A 19,509-nucleotide genomic window follows, 5' to 3' on the forward strand; every position below is an offset into this window, starting at 1 on the left:
CGGCTCAGTTTATTCCCTATGAATCAACAGTGTATCATATTTCATTAACGATCATATGTGTTGAATGAAAACTCTTAATCTGCAAAGCAACTAGTTATAGCTGACAAATAAATTAGTGCAGTAAAAAATAAGAATATTTCCTACTGTCACGTAGTGGAGAAGTATAAAGTAGCAATTAATGTCAGTATAAGCACTTTTAAGAATAATACTTAAGTAAATGTATATACTTTTCACTGCTGGATCTGGATCACAACAAAACCCAGTGTTAAAGTGATCCAGATCCAGTGGTGGAAAGTAACTAAATACATTTACTGAAGAAGGCTACAGTTAATGACAGTTTTGAGTTACTCATACTTTTTCTCCACTACATTACAGTAGGAAATATTCCACTAATTTGTCAGCCATTACTAGTTTCTTTGCAGATTAAGATTTTCCATTTGACACATGATCATTAATGATATGTTTTACAGTATATACACACATAACCGTATCTAACTACTTACAATTAGCTTCACCTTGATGAGCAACAATATTTGCATTATTGCAACAGTACAAATAATCCAATAGCATAATACAGTACACAACATTTGAGATTATTCTGCATAGGCCTACTTTGATAATGATAGGCTATAGTATGCAGATAATAACTATATTGTTTTACCAATTTATTTTAGATAAAGGTTTAACGCAGGATTTTTACCAGACACTAGTATATTTACACTAATAGTTTTACTGAATGAGTACTTCTTCCAACACTGTAAAGATCTGGGTTTATTGTGCTACTGAGCCAATATTATATCCCAAAAGCTGGCCTTTAGTCAACTATTAGGGAAAAAAAAAAAAAAAAAAAAAAAAAACGAACAAACACACCACACAATTACACAACACTTTTCTTTACACCATAACTTTTATTAAACAGTAGAAAACATGAGATGCCAGCTATATAAATGTTAACTGTGCATTTTACAAGCATATTAAACAACTTGTTACAAAAGCATTCACAAGATCTTAGTTAAGGCACAGGTCAGACCAAGTCATGTGGGGTATCCAATTGTGCACCAACAGTGTAAAGAGGAGCAGTTCTGTTTTTGAAGCAAACAGTATGTGAACCAATTTGTAGGTAATGATGCAAAACCTTCACATTTGTTTTAACTTCAACTGGAGGGATAATTGCTCCACAATGAATCGAGAATATTCTCAATTCCTGTGAATTCCTTTCAAAACACACTTGAGGAGCCACTGTAAATATGCAGCGGTTAAGAGGTTTTCCATTGTCAGTTAAGATTTACATCTTGAATAAAAAAAAAAAAAAAAAAAAAGTCACAAAATAAGAGCAACGGTGTAGTTCACATGGACATCGCACCAGCTGAATTACATCCTTTCATAATACATTTTAAACCAGTCAACACCCGCTCATTGAATCTGACCATTTTCAACATTCATGTCAGTAGAAAGGGATTGTGATGAATGAAACCGCTAATAACCATGTGAAAAAACGGTTTATAACAAGGGCAGCAACAACCTACCACAAAGTATCATCTTTAAATATACTGTAAACACACAATATTGTAGAAAAAAGGTAAGAGAGCAAATTCATGATAATAGCAGTTCAGTAATACAATTAAACAGATATGTAAAAAAGCAGAAATTGCCAACTTTAAATGGCTCAATGATTTGTAAACAGGACTAGGTTGAAAAGGTCTGAGTTTGTCTCGTGTGTTCAAATATAAAATAAATATTTATACATAAAAAAAAATGCCCACCACCATTATCCACTGCTTACAACAGCAGGGCTAACAAAGCACTCTTATTTTTTTTTTGTTGGTTGCATTATTTCCACCATCAGTGTCAAGATGTATTATAGGTCCTTGGCCAAGAGCAGCTTTTTATTATCACTTCAGCTCCTGCCTTATTTGGCCATTTCTTTCCAAACAAATCACATCAGAGTTGGTTTTAAACACCAAGTTATACACATGCTTTTATGTGCACATTTATTGAGGGTGCAAATGTGAAATATCAGGCAAACCTTGTTGATAAACCAGAGATACAAAAGAGAATATTTCCTTTCCTTAGACGCTGCACCGGGTCGGGACACAGTGGCTGCCTGCAGATTCGTCAGCCAGTCTCCTATTCACTCTTCAGACGTTGTCCGTTCCTCTGCTCCCGCAGCTTCCTTCTCTGCAGGTATCCGGTACGCTGCTGACGATTCATTTGGGCTCCAAAGAAGATGACAAGGTTGATTGGCACAAGCTTGGTGGTCAGCCAACCCTGCAAGGAGAGAAACGACAACAAAAGAGGTGTGTGGGTTTACAATCAACTTGACCAATATAGCTTTCAGGATTTAATCTTAAAATGAATTTGCAAAAGAAAAAAAAAAAAAAAAAAAAAAAAAAAAAAGGTTTTATGCAACTTATTCTAATTGCTTAGAACATAAAATATGGAAAGAAATAAGTCAAATCACACAACATCCAATGCTGCCATTTCTATTATTTTACAGCATTTAATAGTTTCTACAAGTTGTTTGATTAAGACAAGCAGCCTGGATGTTTTTGTTGAAACTGGATATTCATTTCATTAAAAGTCCTCAAGGGGGATTAAAATCAACTCCTAAACCAGAAAGTTCAGTTTTAAGTATGACATTTAAAATCAAGTTTAAGACAAGTTAAAGTTCACCCTAATGTATTCCTGGATAGGTTCAGTATTTTGAGGTTTGCATTTCTTACCATGACAGCATGGGGGAAATAGCCATTGGTCTGGCCCTGCAGACCCACAGTGGCGAGCTCAGCTGCCACATAGCGCTCTGGGGTGGGCTTGTCTAGGGTGGGCTTCCTGATACGAGTCATTTTAGTGGCCACAAAGAAGGGCAGCACGCTCTGCAGGAAGACAAGGGAAAATGTGAGATGAGCTCAAAAAACAAATCAAGCCCTAAAAAAAAAAAAAAACCAAACACACACAACCACAAATTGAAAGACAAATTCCTTGGCCTTCCTTAGGTTAACATTGTTTAACTCCCACAGTTGAACTCCAGATTTGCAGCAAACAAAGATGCATCATGTGTCCCAACCACTGGCACTGCAAGATGCACTCAAAATACATAAAATCATTGCTGTTGACTGGCCTGATGACTGGGGTTATCAGGTGAAAATACACTCAGGGTTTGCTGAGGTGAAACTGCTGTACACACTTCAACCATCAGGTGGCACACGAGTGAATGCTACAGAGGTTGCTAAAAACAGAACAAACAAGTCTCATGTGGAACAACATATTTTCAAAAATGCCTCTGCTGTAAAAATGCACGAGTCATTCATTGCCCTTTAAGCAGGATTGGCTGAGAGCAACAAGTTAGATTTTTTTTTAACTTTTGAGTAATCTATAGCAAAGGTTTCTATTATAAAAAAAAAAAAAAAAAAAAAAAAAAAAAAAAAAGTATGGTTTGTGCTACAGTCTTTCAAAGTTAGGGGAAACCGTGTTGTTGAACAGTTCCCTCTTCCTAGAATCTGTCTTGCTCAAAAAAGCTTAATCTTAGGTGTCCCAACAGTTGAGAACATCTTGGGCGAAAAAACTAAAATCACATGCAGGGTGGAAGAGAGGAGTAGACAAGCCCCAAACTCACCTGAATGATGATGCCATGACGCCTGTATTCCTCCTGAAGGCCACGAGAGAAGAAATCCACAAAGGCCTGCACAAAAAGGAGGATGAAAGATTGTACATTTAATACATAAGTCAGCAAAATGTTGGTCTGTTATCAGAACCTCCAAATAGGGCAATATAAGGAAGGATTTGCTTGATGAGCAAGATACTGACCAATATTATGACACATTTCAGTTTCCAAAGAGAAGTGGTTTGTTTATTTATTTGGTAGCGATGTAACACATACCTTTGAGGCAGAATAGACTGTAAGCAGAGGGAGGGGGTACATGCCACTGGCAGAAGAGATGTTCAGGATAACACCTTTGGACCTGAGAAAAACACAACAGGTTGATTTAGGACAAGAACTTTACTTTGTTGTGATGGCAAGAGTCAGTCACAGAGTTTTGGATGACTAAATTAAATTCCAGGACTCAAAACTCATGTTTTGGTGATGTGGCAGTGGTCAAAATTACACATCACAGAGGCTTCATTGTTCACTTGGAATTTTGTCAAATCAAGAAAGCCTGCTGAAAATCCTCAATTTAAAAATGCTGCGGCCATAACAACAATCTACATAACAGGGCTTTCCTCAAGATGTGTAGCACTGATCCCAGATCAGTGCAGTACATTCTTTTCAAAAGTCACTTACAAATACACAAAGTGATGCTCACACAAACACAGTGTGGTAGGGGCCGTGTGTGTTGCCATGGCAGCCTGTTGCTGCAGTGATGTAGTGGAGCTACACTCTAGCCTCACACGGCACCAAATGTGCCTGCGCTGCTATTGGCCAGCAGGAGTCACATGGGAACAGAGCAACCAATCGGGTGGGAAGAGCACTTTGTGTGAATTGAAAGCTTGTCAGCATTGCGAACAAAGGAGGAGAGAAAAAGAAATGCAGTGATGGAAGTGCTTGGTGAAGATTTCTTAGCTCCCTTCTCAATAAAAGAGTCACCTTTATGAAGTGTAATCTACCAAATACGGTTCTTGGAAAACAAGGTTGTTTAATTTTGAGATTCCTTGTGCAGCTCTGTGCCACAATCCCTCATTTACGACACTGATATTTGACTGCAGTCATGTCGCAAAACATGGAAGCCTATCAATTTAACTCACCTCTCAGCCATTCTAGGCAGCACCAGACGGGTCATCTAAAGAAACAACACCACAAGTTCAGTTATCAGCAGTCAACAAAAAAACAATGATAAAACTCATGAAGGAGAACAAGGGGACTGGGAAACAGTTTTATTTAATAAATAAAAGACTAAAAGTAAGAGGGGGAGAGAGAGACAGGCAGAGACCAACAGAGAGAGAGTGTTGCGTGGGTGGCAAGTACAGACAGCGTTGGTGTAGTCCACCGTTGCTTTGGGAACAACTGAGACACTGCAGGTACCATGGTAGAAACAGCAGAAAAAGGAGGAGAAGAACAAAAAGGGGGGAAAGTGATAAGAAAAGTGATAACCATGAATGAGTTTCAAACTTTAAACAAACACTTGGCCCGTGATATAAAAAGATGTAGCTTGCAATCACTGGGCTGAAGGTATTTTGAATATTTCGTCCATGAAGAGCAAAAGTGTGACCACGTTCAAGAGAAAATTACCTGGCACACTGAGGTCATGTTGACGTTGATCATGTTTGTGATGAACTGAAACACAGAAAACAGGTCAGCTAAAATTTATCACAACCAATATAAAAGAAAGCAGATGATTGGTGTATTGGATAAAACTATGGGGCATGGGAATTAATTTGCTTCCCCCCCCCCACAGTCTTAGGAGTCAGCTCCATTATTTTGAGAGTGTACACACTATCAGAATTTCCATTTGCTAAATAATAAAGAAAACTCACGTTGTCCAGATCAGGAATATGGAGGTAGTACTCCGGGTAGGCGTAGGACACACCAACATTGTTGACTGTTGAAAACAAGAAAAACGATTATTCTCCTGTTTTCACAAAATAACCTGATGTTGGAGAAATCAAACAAGCTAAAATTTCTACCATAAGGTGGCAGCAAAAGCAAACAAGATAGAAACAGGCTTTTACACCACACTAGACAGCCACACCTTACAACCAGTAGAGAACAATTGGCATAATAAAAAAGGACAAAGAGTTCCTTAAATGTTCCAACCAAAATGAACGATGTGAACAGGATTCTAAATGCCTACAATTATAAACTTGTAGTGCAACTTTAAACGTATACCATGAGTCCCGATATCCGTATTAAAATAAAGTCTTGAAAGCTCAAACTGTAGACACTAATCATTCTGGTAATAGGTCTCCTTTGGTATAATCTCACCATCATAAAACAGTCAATGTGCACATACTTTTTCTGTCAGGCAAAGTTGACAAAGTATCTAAATTAAGAGTTTCAAATGAATCAAATTGCTCCACTGTTCAGAGAGTCAGGAAATCACACCACCTTATATTTCCACAATAAGCGTTGAATGATTTGACCGATGCATGTAGCGAAATCCAGAAGGGAGGTTTGCCAAACTGTCTATGCGACAACACCCTTCAACCCCATGAATTATGTCCAATTTTGAATAGTACTGACTACAAGCGTCTCACTTCCTCCTGCACCTCATGTTTGTTTTTTTTCGCCCTGATCACATTCACACAGTTACACATTCATACCTGGAAGCTGCCCAGTACAACCACAGTCTGATCTGCTGGCCACTGAGCAGCTCCACTGGAGGGTAATGAGGGAGGGACAAGTGCGGTTCTTTCCCCACCCAGATTTTATCCTGTCAGTCTAGGGATTGAACAGACGACCTCTCGGTCACAAGCTTGTGTCTCTATCCTTTAGGCCACCACTGCCCCTTGAATACACAAGTGTATTCCAAGTGGTTAAGTGATTTATATAGTTTGCCTTGTACCATTTAGCTTTCTTATGTCAAATCAAATATGTTGACATGCAACTGGTACCTGCAAGTCATCACTGGACAGAGAAGAAGGATGAATGAACACTGTCCTGAAACCACACCAGTTCTTACCAAGAACACCTATCTCAAGACCTGCCAGCCCCTCCTCGATCTTTTTGTAGATGTCCATCTTGCCAAAGTCAACTGCAATGGTCCTGGTCTCCACTTTAAACTGGTCCTCTGTGAAGGGAGAAACAAGTGTCCTTTAAGGTTACAATGATCGATACATGGCAATGGACAAAAAGTGTTTATAGGAATGAGACAAGACCAAAGTTTAGAAGGAAAAAGGTAATGAATTTGCATTCACACAAAACTCACATCACGCATTCATGTGTCACAAATAAGCCAGCATTACATGGCCCAACAACAGAGAAATCCCCAGTTTCCTGAACACAGTCACTGTCAGACTTGAACTGAAGAGGGCACTGCATACCAACAAACCAGCCGAGTGATCTTCTCTCCCCCTCTACCCTCCCTTCACTCACATGCTGATAGGTGGCGGAGGGAGATGTAAAAGCAAAATTCTTGGGATGTGCCTCTGCAAAGACCAGTAGCGTGTCAAGGTATATTCAGCGTTAAGACAAGATGAAGAGGGGAAACCTAAAAGGAATGCAAGTAACAAACAAAAAGGGGTGCTAGGGGTCGGGAGCCTCCGTGAAATCTATATCCAGATTACTTTTTAGTGATCACAACCACTTTGTGTCCATGTCAAAGAAAATAATATAAGCTGCATTGTACATGGTGGCAAAGCAGAAATATAAAAGGCTGAGTAATGGAGGAGTAATTTGGGGTTGCCTGGTAGGTGCGATCAAAAGTCAAGAGCAGTTTGCATAAGAGAGAGGAGAAACATTGACAGTAAAATTATAGGTGGGACAGGGTGGGTTGCCCGGTTACATGCCAAGGAGGTGTTTTGTCAGACTATTCGTGAGGGAGGAGTGCCAGAGTTTGGCACGCCGCATCCCGCTCGTGACTACCCATCAGCCCCCTCTGTGGACTTGAAGCACGACAGGGGAAATTGCGCTGTGGGAGACGTCAGAGATAGATTGAAAGAGAGCGAGACAAGGAGAGGGCACTATTTGAACAGGGGAGGCCACTCACCATTCAGTCTGTTAAAATCTGGAGACCGGCCAGAAAGGAGGAGGGGGAAAAGTTTTTCCTTTGAAATGGAAGCTCATTTTCCATTTGTGTAGACTTGAATGAAGAACACCTGGTTGGTTTCTAACAAAATATCTCAGATGAACATGTTTCTTAATACGTTTCTTTAAAAATCAAACCAGATATTTCATTTGTTTTTCTTCATATCGACAGTGAGGAAGTAAAAACACAGCCTGCTATGTTGGCTGCATGTTTCCAATTCACCAGCACTCAAACAGAATAAAGGCATGACTTAATGAGGTTTAGAGCATGAGAGAAAAAAGGGATTTAAGATAAATCTGAAAAGTGAAACTGCTCACAAAATGAAATTCTGTTAAACAACTAAATCCTTATGGTTGAGGGGATGCACCGATTTGGCACTGGCAGGTCTGGACACACAGACACACACACACACACAAGATTTCCATGAGGTCGTGCAGACACACACCCCTTTACACACTTACCAAGTGACTTGGCCACATCATCTAGCTTGTCCTGGGAGCGACTGATCAACATCATGGCAAATCCTCGACGTGCCAGCTGGAAAGGAAATACCAAATTTGTAATAATTTGAATATATTGACATTAAAATACAGTGCTGGCAACTACAGATGGAAGCAAGAGGAGACCGACATGTTTTAACTTTAGTGCCCAGAAATCTGAGACATTTTTCGGTCTCCTTTTCATATAATATTCTAACTCTGTAAAGTGTTGGAATTAAGTTTGTATTTCTCAACTTTCGATGAGTATGCTTCAACTCTGGATCAGACGATGGGAGAGCAATGCCAACAGATAAACCAAATGTATGCAGTGGCCATAGATGATCATTTATCTCTGTCTGCATGTGTAAACTCAGTTGTGCTCACTTTGTTGGAAGCATGCTTGTTGGATGCACTTTAGGGCACAGAGGTGGATTTATCATGTTCCAGGTGACACCAGAATTCAAGACGTGCATTTCTGCATAAACACTAACATGCCGAAAAACCCTGCAGCATAAATGGTGGACTACGGTTGCGTGACAAGCGGCTAGCCCCACTGTAGCACCAATAGCTACAGTATGAGTCAAATGCCCTACATGACATCATACAGCTAGCACACCCACACTAGTAGGATACAAATACGTGGCAGGGTAGCCCCTATTCAATGTGTGCTTGTTACCTCTGTATGAGCTCTATTTGATGAGCCTCAAGTGTGTGTGCGTATGTGTGAGGACCTTCTTCCATGTTAATATGCCTGTAAGAGCTCTACCTTACCATGGCCTATGAGTGTGTGTGTGTGTGTGTGTGTGTGTGTGTGTGTGTGTGTGTGTGTGTGTGTGTGTGTGTGTGTGTGTGTGGGGGGCCAGGAATGAAAAATATGGGCAGAGGCACCTTACCTCCTCCGCATAGGATTTCCCGATTCCATCCGTGGCTCCAGTCACAACTGGAGAGAGACAGAAGACAAAGAGGTTAGCATTGGTTTTCGATATAGCATTCACTGTAGCAGGGGTCTGTTCAACTAATCTTCTTAAAAGTCCAATCACTGTTTGTTATCTTTGCATTTTGTGACACAACATAATAATAGGATCCTCTTTGTTCACAGGCTTACGACACACCTTCACATCAGGTTTGACCACTTCCACTTGTCACCATAATAGCTGCTCAGTGACCCAACATGGAGATAAGCCCGGGGCTCTTTACGGGTGACAGATGAGACAGTCATATGAAAGCTTTAACATTGAGCAAATCCATTCTGGGCCACACCCCGCAATACTATTCACCTTCCATTTAGAAAAGCCTCTCTAAGCTCTACAATGAAAGCTCTTTCATCAGTCAAGTAGTTTTCTTTTGGATGAGATGCTTACATGGCATCCATTCTCAAAGTACACACAAAAGGTAGTGTGCAGTTCAATATTGGCGCCGATATGCAAACAATACAATGCAAGATAATATGAGTCAAATAAAGATTAAGCTACAAAGACAACAGAGGGGAAGGAGATTGTATAGAGGCGGAGATAAGATGGTATAGATTAAAGCAGAACAAAGTTAGAAGACAGTAAAGGATTCACAAAGCCCTACCTCACTGGGAGCAGCTCCTGCTATGCAAAATAGGATTTTTAAAATCATGTTTATCTGACTGGTAAATGAAGTGCATCTGCAGTTTAGACAAAGAGGGAGGAGAATGGTGAAAAACCAGACCGGATCAGAACGGTTTGGCAAAATCAGAGGAAAGATTTCATAGAAGAACAAAAGATGGTAAAGAAGCTGAATCGTGGGGAGACTAAGACCGAGAGAGGGAGCTGATGTTCCTGTGTTTAGAGTTCTCCTCACCTTGTCAAGCAAGCAGGGCTATTTTTAAACATTCACTGCCTGTCAACCCCAGCTCCTTCATGACTGACAAAGGGGGGACACAAGACTTAAAAAATAAAAAGGGTGGTGGTGAGGAAGGATTGGGGTACTCAAAGACACAAATGTAGTTGTGCATTATGAATATATTATAAGCAAGGCTTGATAAAAGATTAATAGAGGTAGAGGACATTCTCTGGCAAGGAGCTGGAGAGCAGGAAAAAGACAAGATGAGAGGGGATGCAGAGAGGATGGAGTGATGACGAACATGGAACAGGAGGAAGGAGGAGGGTGAAGTGGGGTAGGAGGGGGAGTGAGGAGGGATCCTAGGGGTGGCTAAAAATAGAACTGGAAGCAAGCGAAGCAAGAGAATGAATGAGTGAAGGAGAAAAAGAAACAGAATAGAGAGGTCGGTGGAGGAGAGAAGATCAAGTGAGTGAATAAGGGAGAAGAGGAGTAGTCAAAAGAGAGCAGAATCCCTGGTTATTTTTAAAACTCCCCGTGTTAAGAATGAAATGCTCAGCGGTAGAAAAGCCTCAATGGGCACAGGCTGGACCAAATCAGGCTCTCGTTGCAGATGCAGGTGGGGGGCAAACAGAGGGAGGGAGAGGCTACATTCGCTGCAAAGTAAAATGGCTGAAGGGGGGGACAACAACCGCTGCGACATAAGCCTATTCCAATATAATCTAGTGATGTGAATAAGACTGTTTTGAGCTACAGGGTTCATACTTTACACACCAATCTATAACATGTATGCCAAAATAACACCAGAAATTACTTATGCAAGTTTTTAATTTTTCTGATGAGTTTGAGTAAAACGAACAAGAAATGAGAATGGAACCGTTTAGAACATAAAACCAAAATGACTGTTACAAGGTTTCTCGATGGTGACAGCAAGACAGCCTTTGAGACATACTGAATAGTGCACAGACCACATTCCGGTCACACAAACCCCACAGAAAGGCAGCTGGGATGTTACGCGCTTGCATGACCGAGTTTCAGGTGCAGAGAATTGCACCTGCATGTGAGAATGTCAAAATACACTTATATCACCGACATTTGAACTTTAACCGAGAGGAGAGCGTGCAAGAATGAGTTACGTGCCAAAACATAATATGAACGTTTGTAAAGAACATTTGGTACTTAGCAGTGGGCCATGTGTCAGTTGTGTGTTATGTGTCAGGCTGTACTTATATGTTCAGGCTATGCATGCCATGCATTTTAAGAAAACAAAAAGTAGTGTCTGTATTATATCCACTCTTCAGGCTCATTTCCTCCCCCCACCAAAAAAATTAAATAAATCACTAAACGGGTAAAATCCTTCCCATTAGCCAAGTCTGCTGCATTTCAAATAGAAAGGCTCCAATGAAAAATCTCCACTACAGAAAACAGGAAAAATAAGTCACCAATTCAACTCTTACTGATGAATAAGCATAACACAACGTCCAAACATTGTTCAGTCACAAAAACACACAACACCTCAGTGCTCCCAGCAGAACTTAATTCCCCTCATGTGATGTACATCTGATACGAACAGATGTAATGTAACAAAAAGGGTATACGCAACATAGCACCTGACTGACGCTGAGAGAAGACGCGCACACACGGACAACAAAAAAGGATAAAAGTGGGTTGATGGGGCAGCTACGTACGAGAGTAATGTGTACAAATGAAAAATAAATCGAGATTTGGGAGAGGCCAGGGAAGAGGAGTATGTGAATCCATGAAAGTATTAATGTGTGTGTTGGCAGAGAGGATGCGTGCACTGCTGCCTCTTATTCATTCCCAGCAACAATGGTCTGAACCCAGTTTCCCCAATTCCCAGCGCCTCAAAGAGAACTGGTCCACCATGTTGGCTCTGAAGTGCCCTGACGGTGGCGCAAATGCGCCGCAGCTCTGCTTAGTGCTGCACATCACGTCCAGTGGTATTGACATCCCCCAGCCTTTTCTGTCTCCCTCCCTCCCTAGCAGTGGAGCAGCCCCTGCCTGCTCACTATTCCGAGGGTCTAAAAAAAGCAGCAGGAGTAAAAATAGCAGCGCGCCTGCACTGCCTCGTCTGGGAGCTGCCTGCCGCAGCACCTGAATACCAACAAGATCCCCCACCACCATCACCACGACGACCAGGCCGCTGCTGCATCCTCAGCCCTCCACCTATAGCCCAGATGTCACTGCACTGCAGGCTGGGAAAAAAAAAAAAAAAAAGATCTGATGAGCAGTGGAAAAAGAGAAAACGGTGATCACAAAGGCCACTGATACATGTGAAGATTTTTTTTATTTAGATTAACGTGGAACCTGCATGAGAAGGGCACGTGTGTGAGGATGAGCAGTTCATATTAAAAAGACAATAGAAAACCTCATGTCTTTAGGAATATGGAGATTCAGATTTCCATTAATTCACTGATTATTCCCTCTCAAGATGAAGGTATGCCGATCAGTAAAATAAGATAAGTGTTTGGTCGTAGAGAAAGCTGGCATGGTCTCAACTATCAGTTACCCACAGGAGTTCTTTTTGGAAGATTCAACTTCCAATGCAAAAGGGAGAGCGAGACCGAGCTAAAATGAGCACAAAATCCAAATCCCCAATTAAGATTCTCAGTGAGGAGAGACTGCGGTCCTTGTATGCCCTGCTCTCGTTACGTACAGTTATGTAATCTGTCGCACCCCAAACTCTCCTATCAACGAGCAGCACTTCATACCTCAGAGGGAGAAAGAAAGATGGAGGGAGGGATGCAGCAGAAGATCCAAAGATTCTCCCCCACACACACCATCCGCCCACCGTGCGCATTCAAAACACAAACACACTGCTTTAAATAGCAGGGGAGAAAAGTCACATGGGTGATACAAAATAATAGTTGACAGAAATAAAGCTTGATCGGGCCAGGGGGAGAGAGGAATAAGGTGAGGGAGGGTGAGAGACAGAAAAAGAGAACATGTACTTTAGAGCTTCCCAAGATAGAAGCAGCATCTATATTTGGGTATAGAGCAAAAATTTCTTTAATTACTACTTTTGAGACTAGGAGATTTTTGAGCAAGGAAAAAAATTTGACCATGTGCCATTAAGGACAGACTGTACACTGGAGGTGTTCAGTTCAAACAGAGCCTACAGCAGGTGATTTCACGTCCTCTGACTGAACGAGTGTTAATCAGTGAAATCACCTGCTGTCTTTAATGGTAAGTATGAAAACCTGCACACTCAGCCCTCAATGGTGCACGACTGAAAAGGCCGGTTGTATCATTTACATTCCTGCATTTGTGACATATTAGTGGATACATTGTATGCAGAGTTCCTTTGGATAATGCTGTGAAACATGTCTTAGCAACAAATGTACACCATGATTGTTATGCTGCCGATTACTAATCTAACAGATGCCATTTCAAAAAGGTTTCTGCTAAAACCTCACATTTAAAAAAAAGAAACAACCCAGCACAAAAACTTATTTTTACTCAAAACTACTAATCCCTTGCCTCTCTCTCTCTCTCTCTCTCTCTCTCTCTCTCTCTCTCTCTCTCTCTCTCTCTCTCTCTCTCTCTCTCTCTCTCTCTCTCTCTCTCTCTCTCTCTCTCTCTCTCTCTCTCTCTCTCTCTCTCTCTCTCTCTCTCTCTCTCTCTCTCTCTCTCTCTCTCTCTCTCTCTCTCTCTCTCTCTCTCTCTCTCTGTGTGTGTGAGATCCCAAGTTGGGTAATGACTTAGATCAGAACATGACTTCATACATTCTTCTCAGCTTTGTCCCACAAAAGACTGACGGCGACACCTCCCAAGTACATTTCAACAGATACTCACAACTGAACAAACTTGCCTTTCTGGCATGTTAGACTGCAACCGATGTGAGACGTCACTTTACAGAAGCCAATAAACCACCAATTCCAAGTATGCTGGTGGTCCAGTATTTTGCGTTTAGAAAACAAGACAAGCATCATCTTCACTACTGAACTTAATGCCCTCATTAAGTTGGTTGGGTATGTGGCTAAGCTGGAAAGTCATTAAACTTTATTTAGTTGTAAAGTATATGGTTTAAAAAGACCAAAAGTGTAAATGATAAGTATTTTGTGAGCTGCTGGTGCTTAAACTAGAAATATAATGCTGAAAAGGGGCCTTTTCTAGGTTGATCCATTTAAGGAACTCAAGCCAATACCAGTTCACTTAATCACTCAATAGCTGAAAACAAATGTCAATTATTTGATCAACAAACATCTGCAATTATTTCAAGCAAAAACACCAAACATTTTCCTTCTTTCTAGCCTCTCAAATTGTGAGTATTTGCCGTTTTTCTTCGTCTTATACGATAATTAACCCGATTTGTCTTCAGGTTTTAGACTGTTGGTTGGACACATGCAATTTGAAGATGCCACTTTGGGCTTCAGGAAATTGTACAGGCTTTGACTATTTTCTACAGTACAATGGAGAGATGGAGTGAGTGAGGGAGGGGGGAGGGATTGAGGAGAGCTTGAAATGAGAGATGCTGAGGATTTTCTCTCTTCTTTTTTACCCAGCATCCCTGGTTCTGGCACGTGTCACAGAGCGTGTTTATCACATGAACCACGCTTCTCTCTCTCTCTCCACACACTCTCCAATACAAAGCACTAGGGGGAAGCACATTCATAAGCATGAAGAAGTTGAAACAGAAATGTCATTCACGTGTGCATTTTTCTTACCATGAATGAAACCTAATGGCTATTCATTAAAAACTGAAATTTATTCTCCCATAATTAAAACACCACCCAGGGTGGTGACCCAAGTCTTTGTAATTGTGCGGTTCTTATGAGTGGCTGCATTCTTATATAATAAGACCATTCAATAAACTAGAATGTCAAAGGGAGGAGGGCGGCACTTCTAAGGCGCATGTCACATCACTACCCACGCAAAAAGCTCCCTTTGGTCTAATTTACTTCCCTATAATGGAGTTTCTCACACACTCAACAGAACAGACACTGGCTCTTATATAATATGAGATGCTGGAGGCTAAGAGTGTGGAAAACTGGGCACTACTACATATAAGAGTGAAAAGCTGCTCCACTGGAAATAAAAGCATAGATATTGAACACTGCATCATAAAGAATCTACTAAAATACCATAAAATACTTACAAAAAAATAAAAAGTAAACTCTAAGACTAAATATCTTTAAAATTTCAGGAATCTACCCTTCTGATGCACCCATTGGTCTTCCTCCAAATCTGCTAAGAAATTAAACGGATACAGATGTGCCTGTTCTTGAGAACAGCCAGGCTTTCGCTCAAGGTTTAGGAAAAAACAAAAAAACAACTGAGCTGCAGACCGTGATTGGGCTGGCAGGAGGGTAAGTATGTGTGTGGATACCCAGTGCAGTAGAGAGGCTGGGGAAGCCGCCTTCACCCATTCTGCAGTGCTGCCGTTCTGCCGCTAGGAGTCTCCTCCACTAAGGGGAAGACCAACAGAGGAACTCCAGAGAAATCCGTGCTCTCCTCTGCATGTGGAGCTGCAGAGCTTCAGCACAGTAAGATGTGCAGTTATAACGTGGAAGAAAAAAAAAAAAAAAAAAAAAAAAATTTACTTATGGGAAGAATTAACTCGTTGTGATCCAGTTTTAGTGGTTACCAGGCTTTACCTCACCTGCACACACAAACCTGTCTGACAAGGAAATGCCAGTTGTCTTCGGTGTTGCAATAACAGCCACGTGGATTAGCAAACGTGGCACATTTTAAACAGGTTAGTCTAAGAACCCTTTCTACAGGTGAATTAAATGCGATTTCTTGAAATAAGTGTTCAATGGTTGCTTGACTAGCCAATATCTTCCCCTTACTTTATCACATAAAGTCAAAGTAAAAATACAAACCCACAGACTTATTATTTAGTCTAACACCAATTAAAATTATGCATTTCAAATTACAGTAGGTTGATGTTAAAGTCTATTTTTCTTCAGTCCACAATTCAGATATAGCATTAAGAAGCTTCAAATGTTTTCCTACTCAATGACACTTTATATGAGTGAATATGTACTGCCAAGGGTAGATACAAAAGGTTTGGTAGGTATTATGGGACTGAAAGAAAGAAAAATATTTAGGGGAGATTTGAAAGAAAATAGGTAAATGCTTGAAAATCCTACAAACAGCATTTTCTGTGGAGCAGCTTCAACACAGCATTACATTTTCACCGAGCCTATTCAATGAATAGTTTTAACTTGTTGCAACAGGTGCATAAGGTTTTTTTAGTGGAAAAAGGTGGAGACACGAGTCGCACCACTTAACGTAAGAGTACGAAATAAAATCACAGAACTGCCTGAGCTGGTCAGACCTGCACATCTGGTACAACCAGCTGAGGAGGACACCTCATCACTAGCAAACATCTACCCTCCTCCACTTGTTCACTTTCTGCCATGGGTTCAACCGTTGGCTTGTCAGACTGTTGCCAGAAACTGGTTTCAGGGAGTGTCAGGAGAGTTCAAACGTTAAGAAAAAGAATAAATGTGGCTGGTGTGGAAAAGTTATAGTTTCAATTAACCCATAGATTAGTAAAAGATTATTTTCTAAAACAAAAAACCTGAAGATTTAGAACATTTCCTGGACTCTAAAAACTGAGTTCTACAGAATCACAGGGGTTTCATTTGACTCTTAATACTTGATGCAATTAAAGCCTGAGAAAAAGGTTCTTTACTGCACCAAAAACGGGCACAAGCCTGAGGAATAATTTCTTAAGAGCGCAGGAAGGAAACATCTAGTGCGAAGTTAGAGCTATATCTGACAAGGTGGAGTGAATGTGGTGGTGGGATCAGTTTCTATACAGTATGACCAATGGATGACGAAGCGATGAACAAGCGCATGACTCATCGGTGTGCACCGGTATTCCTCCGCATATTCCAGCAGAACCACAAAAAAGGGTACATTACACATTCCTAAATGCACCCTACCTTCGAGTCATGAGTTCATTCCCTCTTATGGCGCAAATGGCATCAATTAAACACTTCATTTAAAAAAAAAAAAAAAAAAAAAAAAAACGATTTGGGAGGCAAATTGCAGATGACCATGGGTTAAAAAAACAAAACAAAAAAACACTATAAGCATTGAAATCATCCGGGTGGTCTGGTTTAGGAGTGTTTGAGAAAGATTCTCAACCTATCCTGATGCAAAGGGGAGCGATCGGCAAATTGCGCAGCAAGAGGCTCCAGACGCAGCGGTCTTCTCCAAATAGGAGACTGGAGAAGTGGGTCAAGCTATGGCAGGGCGATTCCTATGAGACTAGTCTCTACCAAACCAAAATACTTAGATTTGACTGCCAACTCGCTCCCATTTGTCCAAGCACGTTGAAAAAGTACATTTTAGTGTCAAATCCAATTAAAGACGTTTTAATCGTATCTAACAACGTGTAGGGCAAACGGAATGGGACAAGTAATGTGGCAAGGAATGATAGCGAAAGAAACAACGACACAAGCAGAAGCATGACAAAACACCGCCTGAATATATTCATATGCAGAGTGAGGTAAAATATTATTAACACTAGTGTCCAAATGTTGGACAATCTACCTCCATGGGACATATTTTGAGGAGTCAAAAGCTATGAAAATTATCTAGATGTAGGTCACGTTTTAATTGGACATTTGGGTTTGTCCTACATCATGCGGATGGGCTAATGTGGTTCAGTAGTGCGCTGGCTGAGAGCTCACCCACATAAAACAGATCTCTGAAAAGTGCGCATAGCCTGCGCAATTTGGCTACTGGCTCACCAATGTGGGGCACCCCCCTACTGCTCCAAATGTGGGTGAAAACGCTGAATGGAGCCCGTAGCAGCAGAAGGTGCTTGAGTTTGACGCGAGAGAAGAGCAAAAAAAAAACAATTGAGCTAATAAGGACCATTATCTCACCAGTCAATCAGCTGCTTACCTGCGCTTGTTACGCAACACCAACCTCTCCTTGAATTAAGCCACAAAACCGCTCCAGAATGCGCTCTTTTTTGTGCCAAAGTGAAGTTTGAGCTCAATAACCTCTTGCTGGTGTTTGCACGTCGAGTCCACCTGCCTACTTTAGAGCTGCCCTCTTCGTGACCGTGATGTAGGTGGCGTGAAAATTGATGTGACCCAACTCACCTGCCCATTTGCCCAGCTTCGGAGAGAGCAGCTGCCCGTTTCCCAAGACCCAGATCCTAAAGCCTGAGAGCAGCCTGTAGAGCAGCCACAGCGCCAGAGAGGCCACAGTGAACGCGCCGACCCAGAAGAGAGGCGTCTCGGCCCTGCGGAGCGTCTCCTCAGCGTTCATCCAGTTCATGGCAGCGGCTCTCGGTGACTCGGCGTGTGTGAGAGTGTGGAGACCTCAATTTTAGGCAATGTGCTCTAATTTCCAAGCCACAACGTGAGAGAGAGTCCCTTTATAAGGAGGTTGTAGCATCACACACACTCCCCCAACACTTGTCTAGCCTGATTTAAAGTGCACCGCGCACCTCCTACTCTGCCCCGCTCTCCTTTGCTCTTCACTCGCTGCAGTAGCTGTCTCTCGGCTGATCCACCCCGCCGGTTGGAGCATTTGCATGTCAATCAACTCCAGAGCTTCCCCCATTCATTCGATTTTCTGTATGAAGCAGGGTGGGTCAAAGGGAGACCGGGATGGGAAGCGATTGGGCAAACATTACGGCAGCTCCCATCCGGGGTCCGTCATTGGCTCTCGCCAGAGCAGGTTTGTCGGTTTCAGTCAGGATTATGAAACCCTCAAAACCCACGCTTTCGGAAAAATACTGCCCACACCACTTTATGAATGAAAGGATTCTCTCATTGGTAAAACATGTGCACGTCTTCCCGCCCCTTGGGGTGCGATAGGAGAGAGTTTATTGGCTAAAGTGGTGTCAGTGTGGTGAGGTCCGCCTGTTCCCACCTAGGCATGACTCACTCGTCTATTGTAGGTATTCTGTTTGCATCATACTGCTGATAACCACTAAAAAAGTGGAAACAGGTGCAGTGAGACATTTTGGCGCATAGATTCACCCGTGTTGCGCCAGGTAACTCTTCCCCACTCGCCTCTGCCGCAACATGCGCGAGTACAGGCTACCTAAATGGAGAAAAAAAACTACAATCCCCAGTCAAACTTTTGCTTTTCAGACTCTCGCGAGAGTACCCCTATCGTAGTAAGTTCCTCATGCCAAACATTGAGGGGAAATGAGATGAGATGTGTGTGTTACATAAACACTGAGACAGGCATGTGAATTTCCATCGATTTATTTCCTTCGTCTTTTTTAACATTCCTATGCACATGAATAAGCCAGACATGTTTACAGACGCTGGATGTTTCAGCACAACCAGCTGTCCCGATTTTCTCCTCAGCAGTATGTGATTTCTGTTCCCAACTCCGACCCAATTTGCAACAGCATTTTATTTGGTCTCCAACTCACCCCCTCTGCCGCCATGCTCCATGTCTCTCTCACACCCAAACTAAACATGATATTCTGACACACCGAGGCTCTGTGGCACAAAGCAAAGCCTGACATGTACTCAGCAGAGGGACAAGAGTATAAAAATGTTTCTTCATGCTGACAGTCATCATGCAGCTGCTCG

The 19,509-nt window shown here is 41.7% G+C and overlaps 1 protein-coding gene across 1 annotated transcript; it reads right to left on the minus strand.

Moving 5' to 3' along the window:
- Nucleotides 1-888: 888 nt before the first annotated feature.
- hsd17b12a (hydroxysteroid (17-beta) dehydrogenase 12a) lies at nucleotides 889-18,555 on the minus strand. The gene is made up of 11 exons (XM_028585628.1): nucleotides 18,055-18,555; nucleotides 9,052-9,098; nucleotides 8,141-8,216; nucleotides 6,615-6,722; nucleotides 5,470-5,534; nucleotides 5,225-5,269; nucleotides 4,741-4,775; nucleotides 3,878-3,959; nucleotides 3,614-3,679; nucleotides 2,724-2,873; nucleotides 889-2,268 (listed from the first exon to the last, which is right to left on the minus strand). The coding sequence occupies exons 1-11, from the start codon at nucleotides 18,230-18,232 to the stop codon at nucleotides 2,128-2,130; spliced, it is 993 nt and encodes a 330-aa protein (XP_028441429.1). The 5' UTR covers nucleotides 18,233-18,555; the 3' UTR covers nucleotides 889-2,127.
- Nucleotides 18,556-19,509: the final 954 nt, after the last annotated feature.

The sequence above is a fragment of the Perca flavescens genome, chromosome 8 (genome assembly GCF_004354835.1).
Source record: "Perca flavescens isolate YP-PL-M2 chromosome 8, PFLA_1.0, whole genome shotgun sequence".
NCBI lineage: Eukaryota > Metazoa > Chordata > Actinopteri > Perciformes > Percidae > Perca > Perca flavescens.

Coding starts and splice junctions, on each gene's coding strand:
- hsd17b12a (XM_028585628.1), bottom strand. CDS start 18,232: ATGAACTGGATGAACGCTGAGGAGACGCTCCGCAGGGCCGAGACGCCT. Junction 5,535..6,614: donor TCTTGAGATAGGTGTTCTTG/GTAAGAACTGGT, acceptor TGTTTTCAACAG/TCAACAATGTTGGTGTGTCC. Junction 5,270..5,469: donor ATATTCCTGATCTGGACAAC/GTGAGTTTTCTT, acceptor TCTGTGTTTCAG/TTCATCACAAACATGATCAA.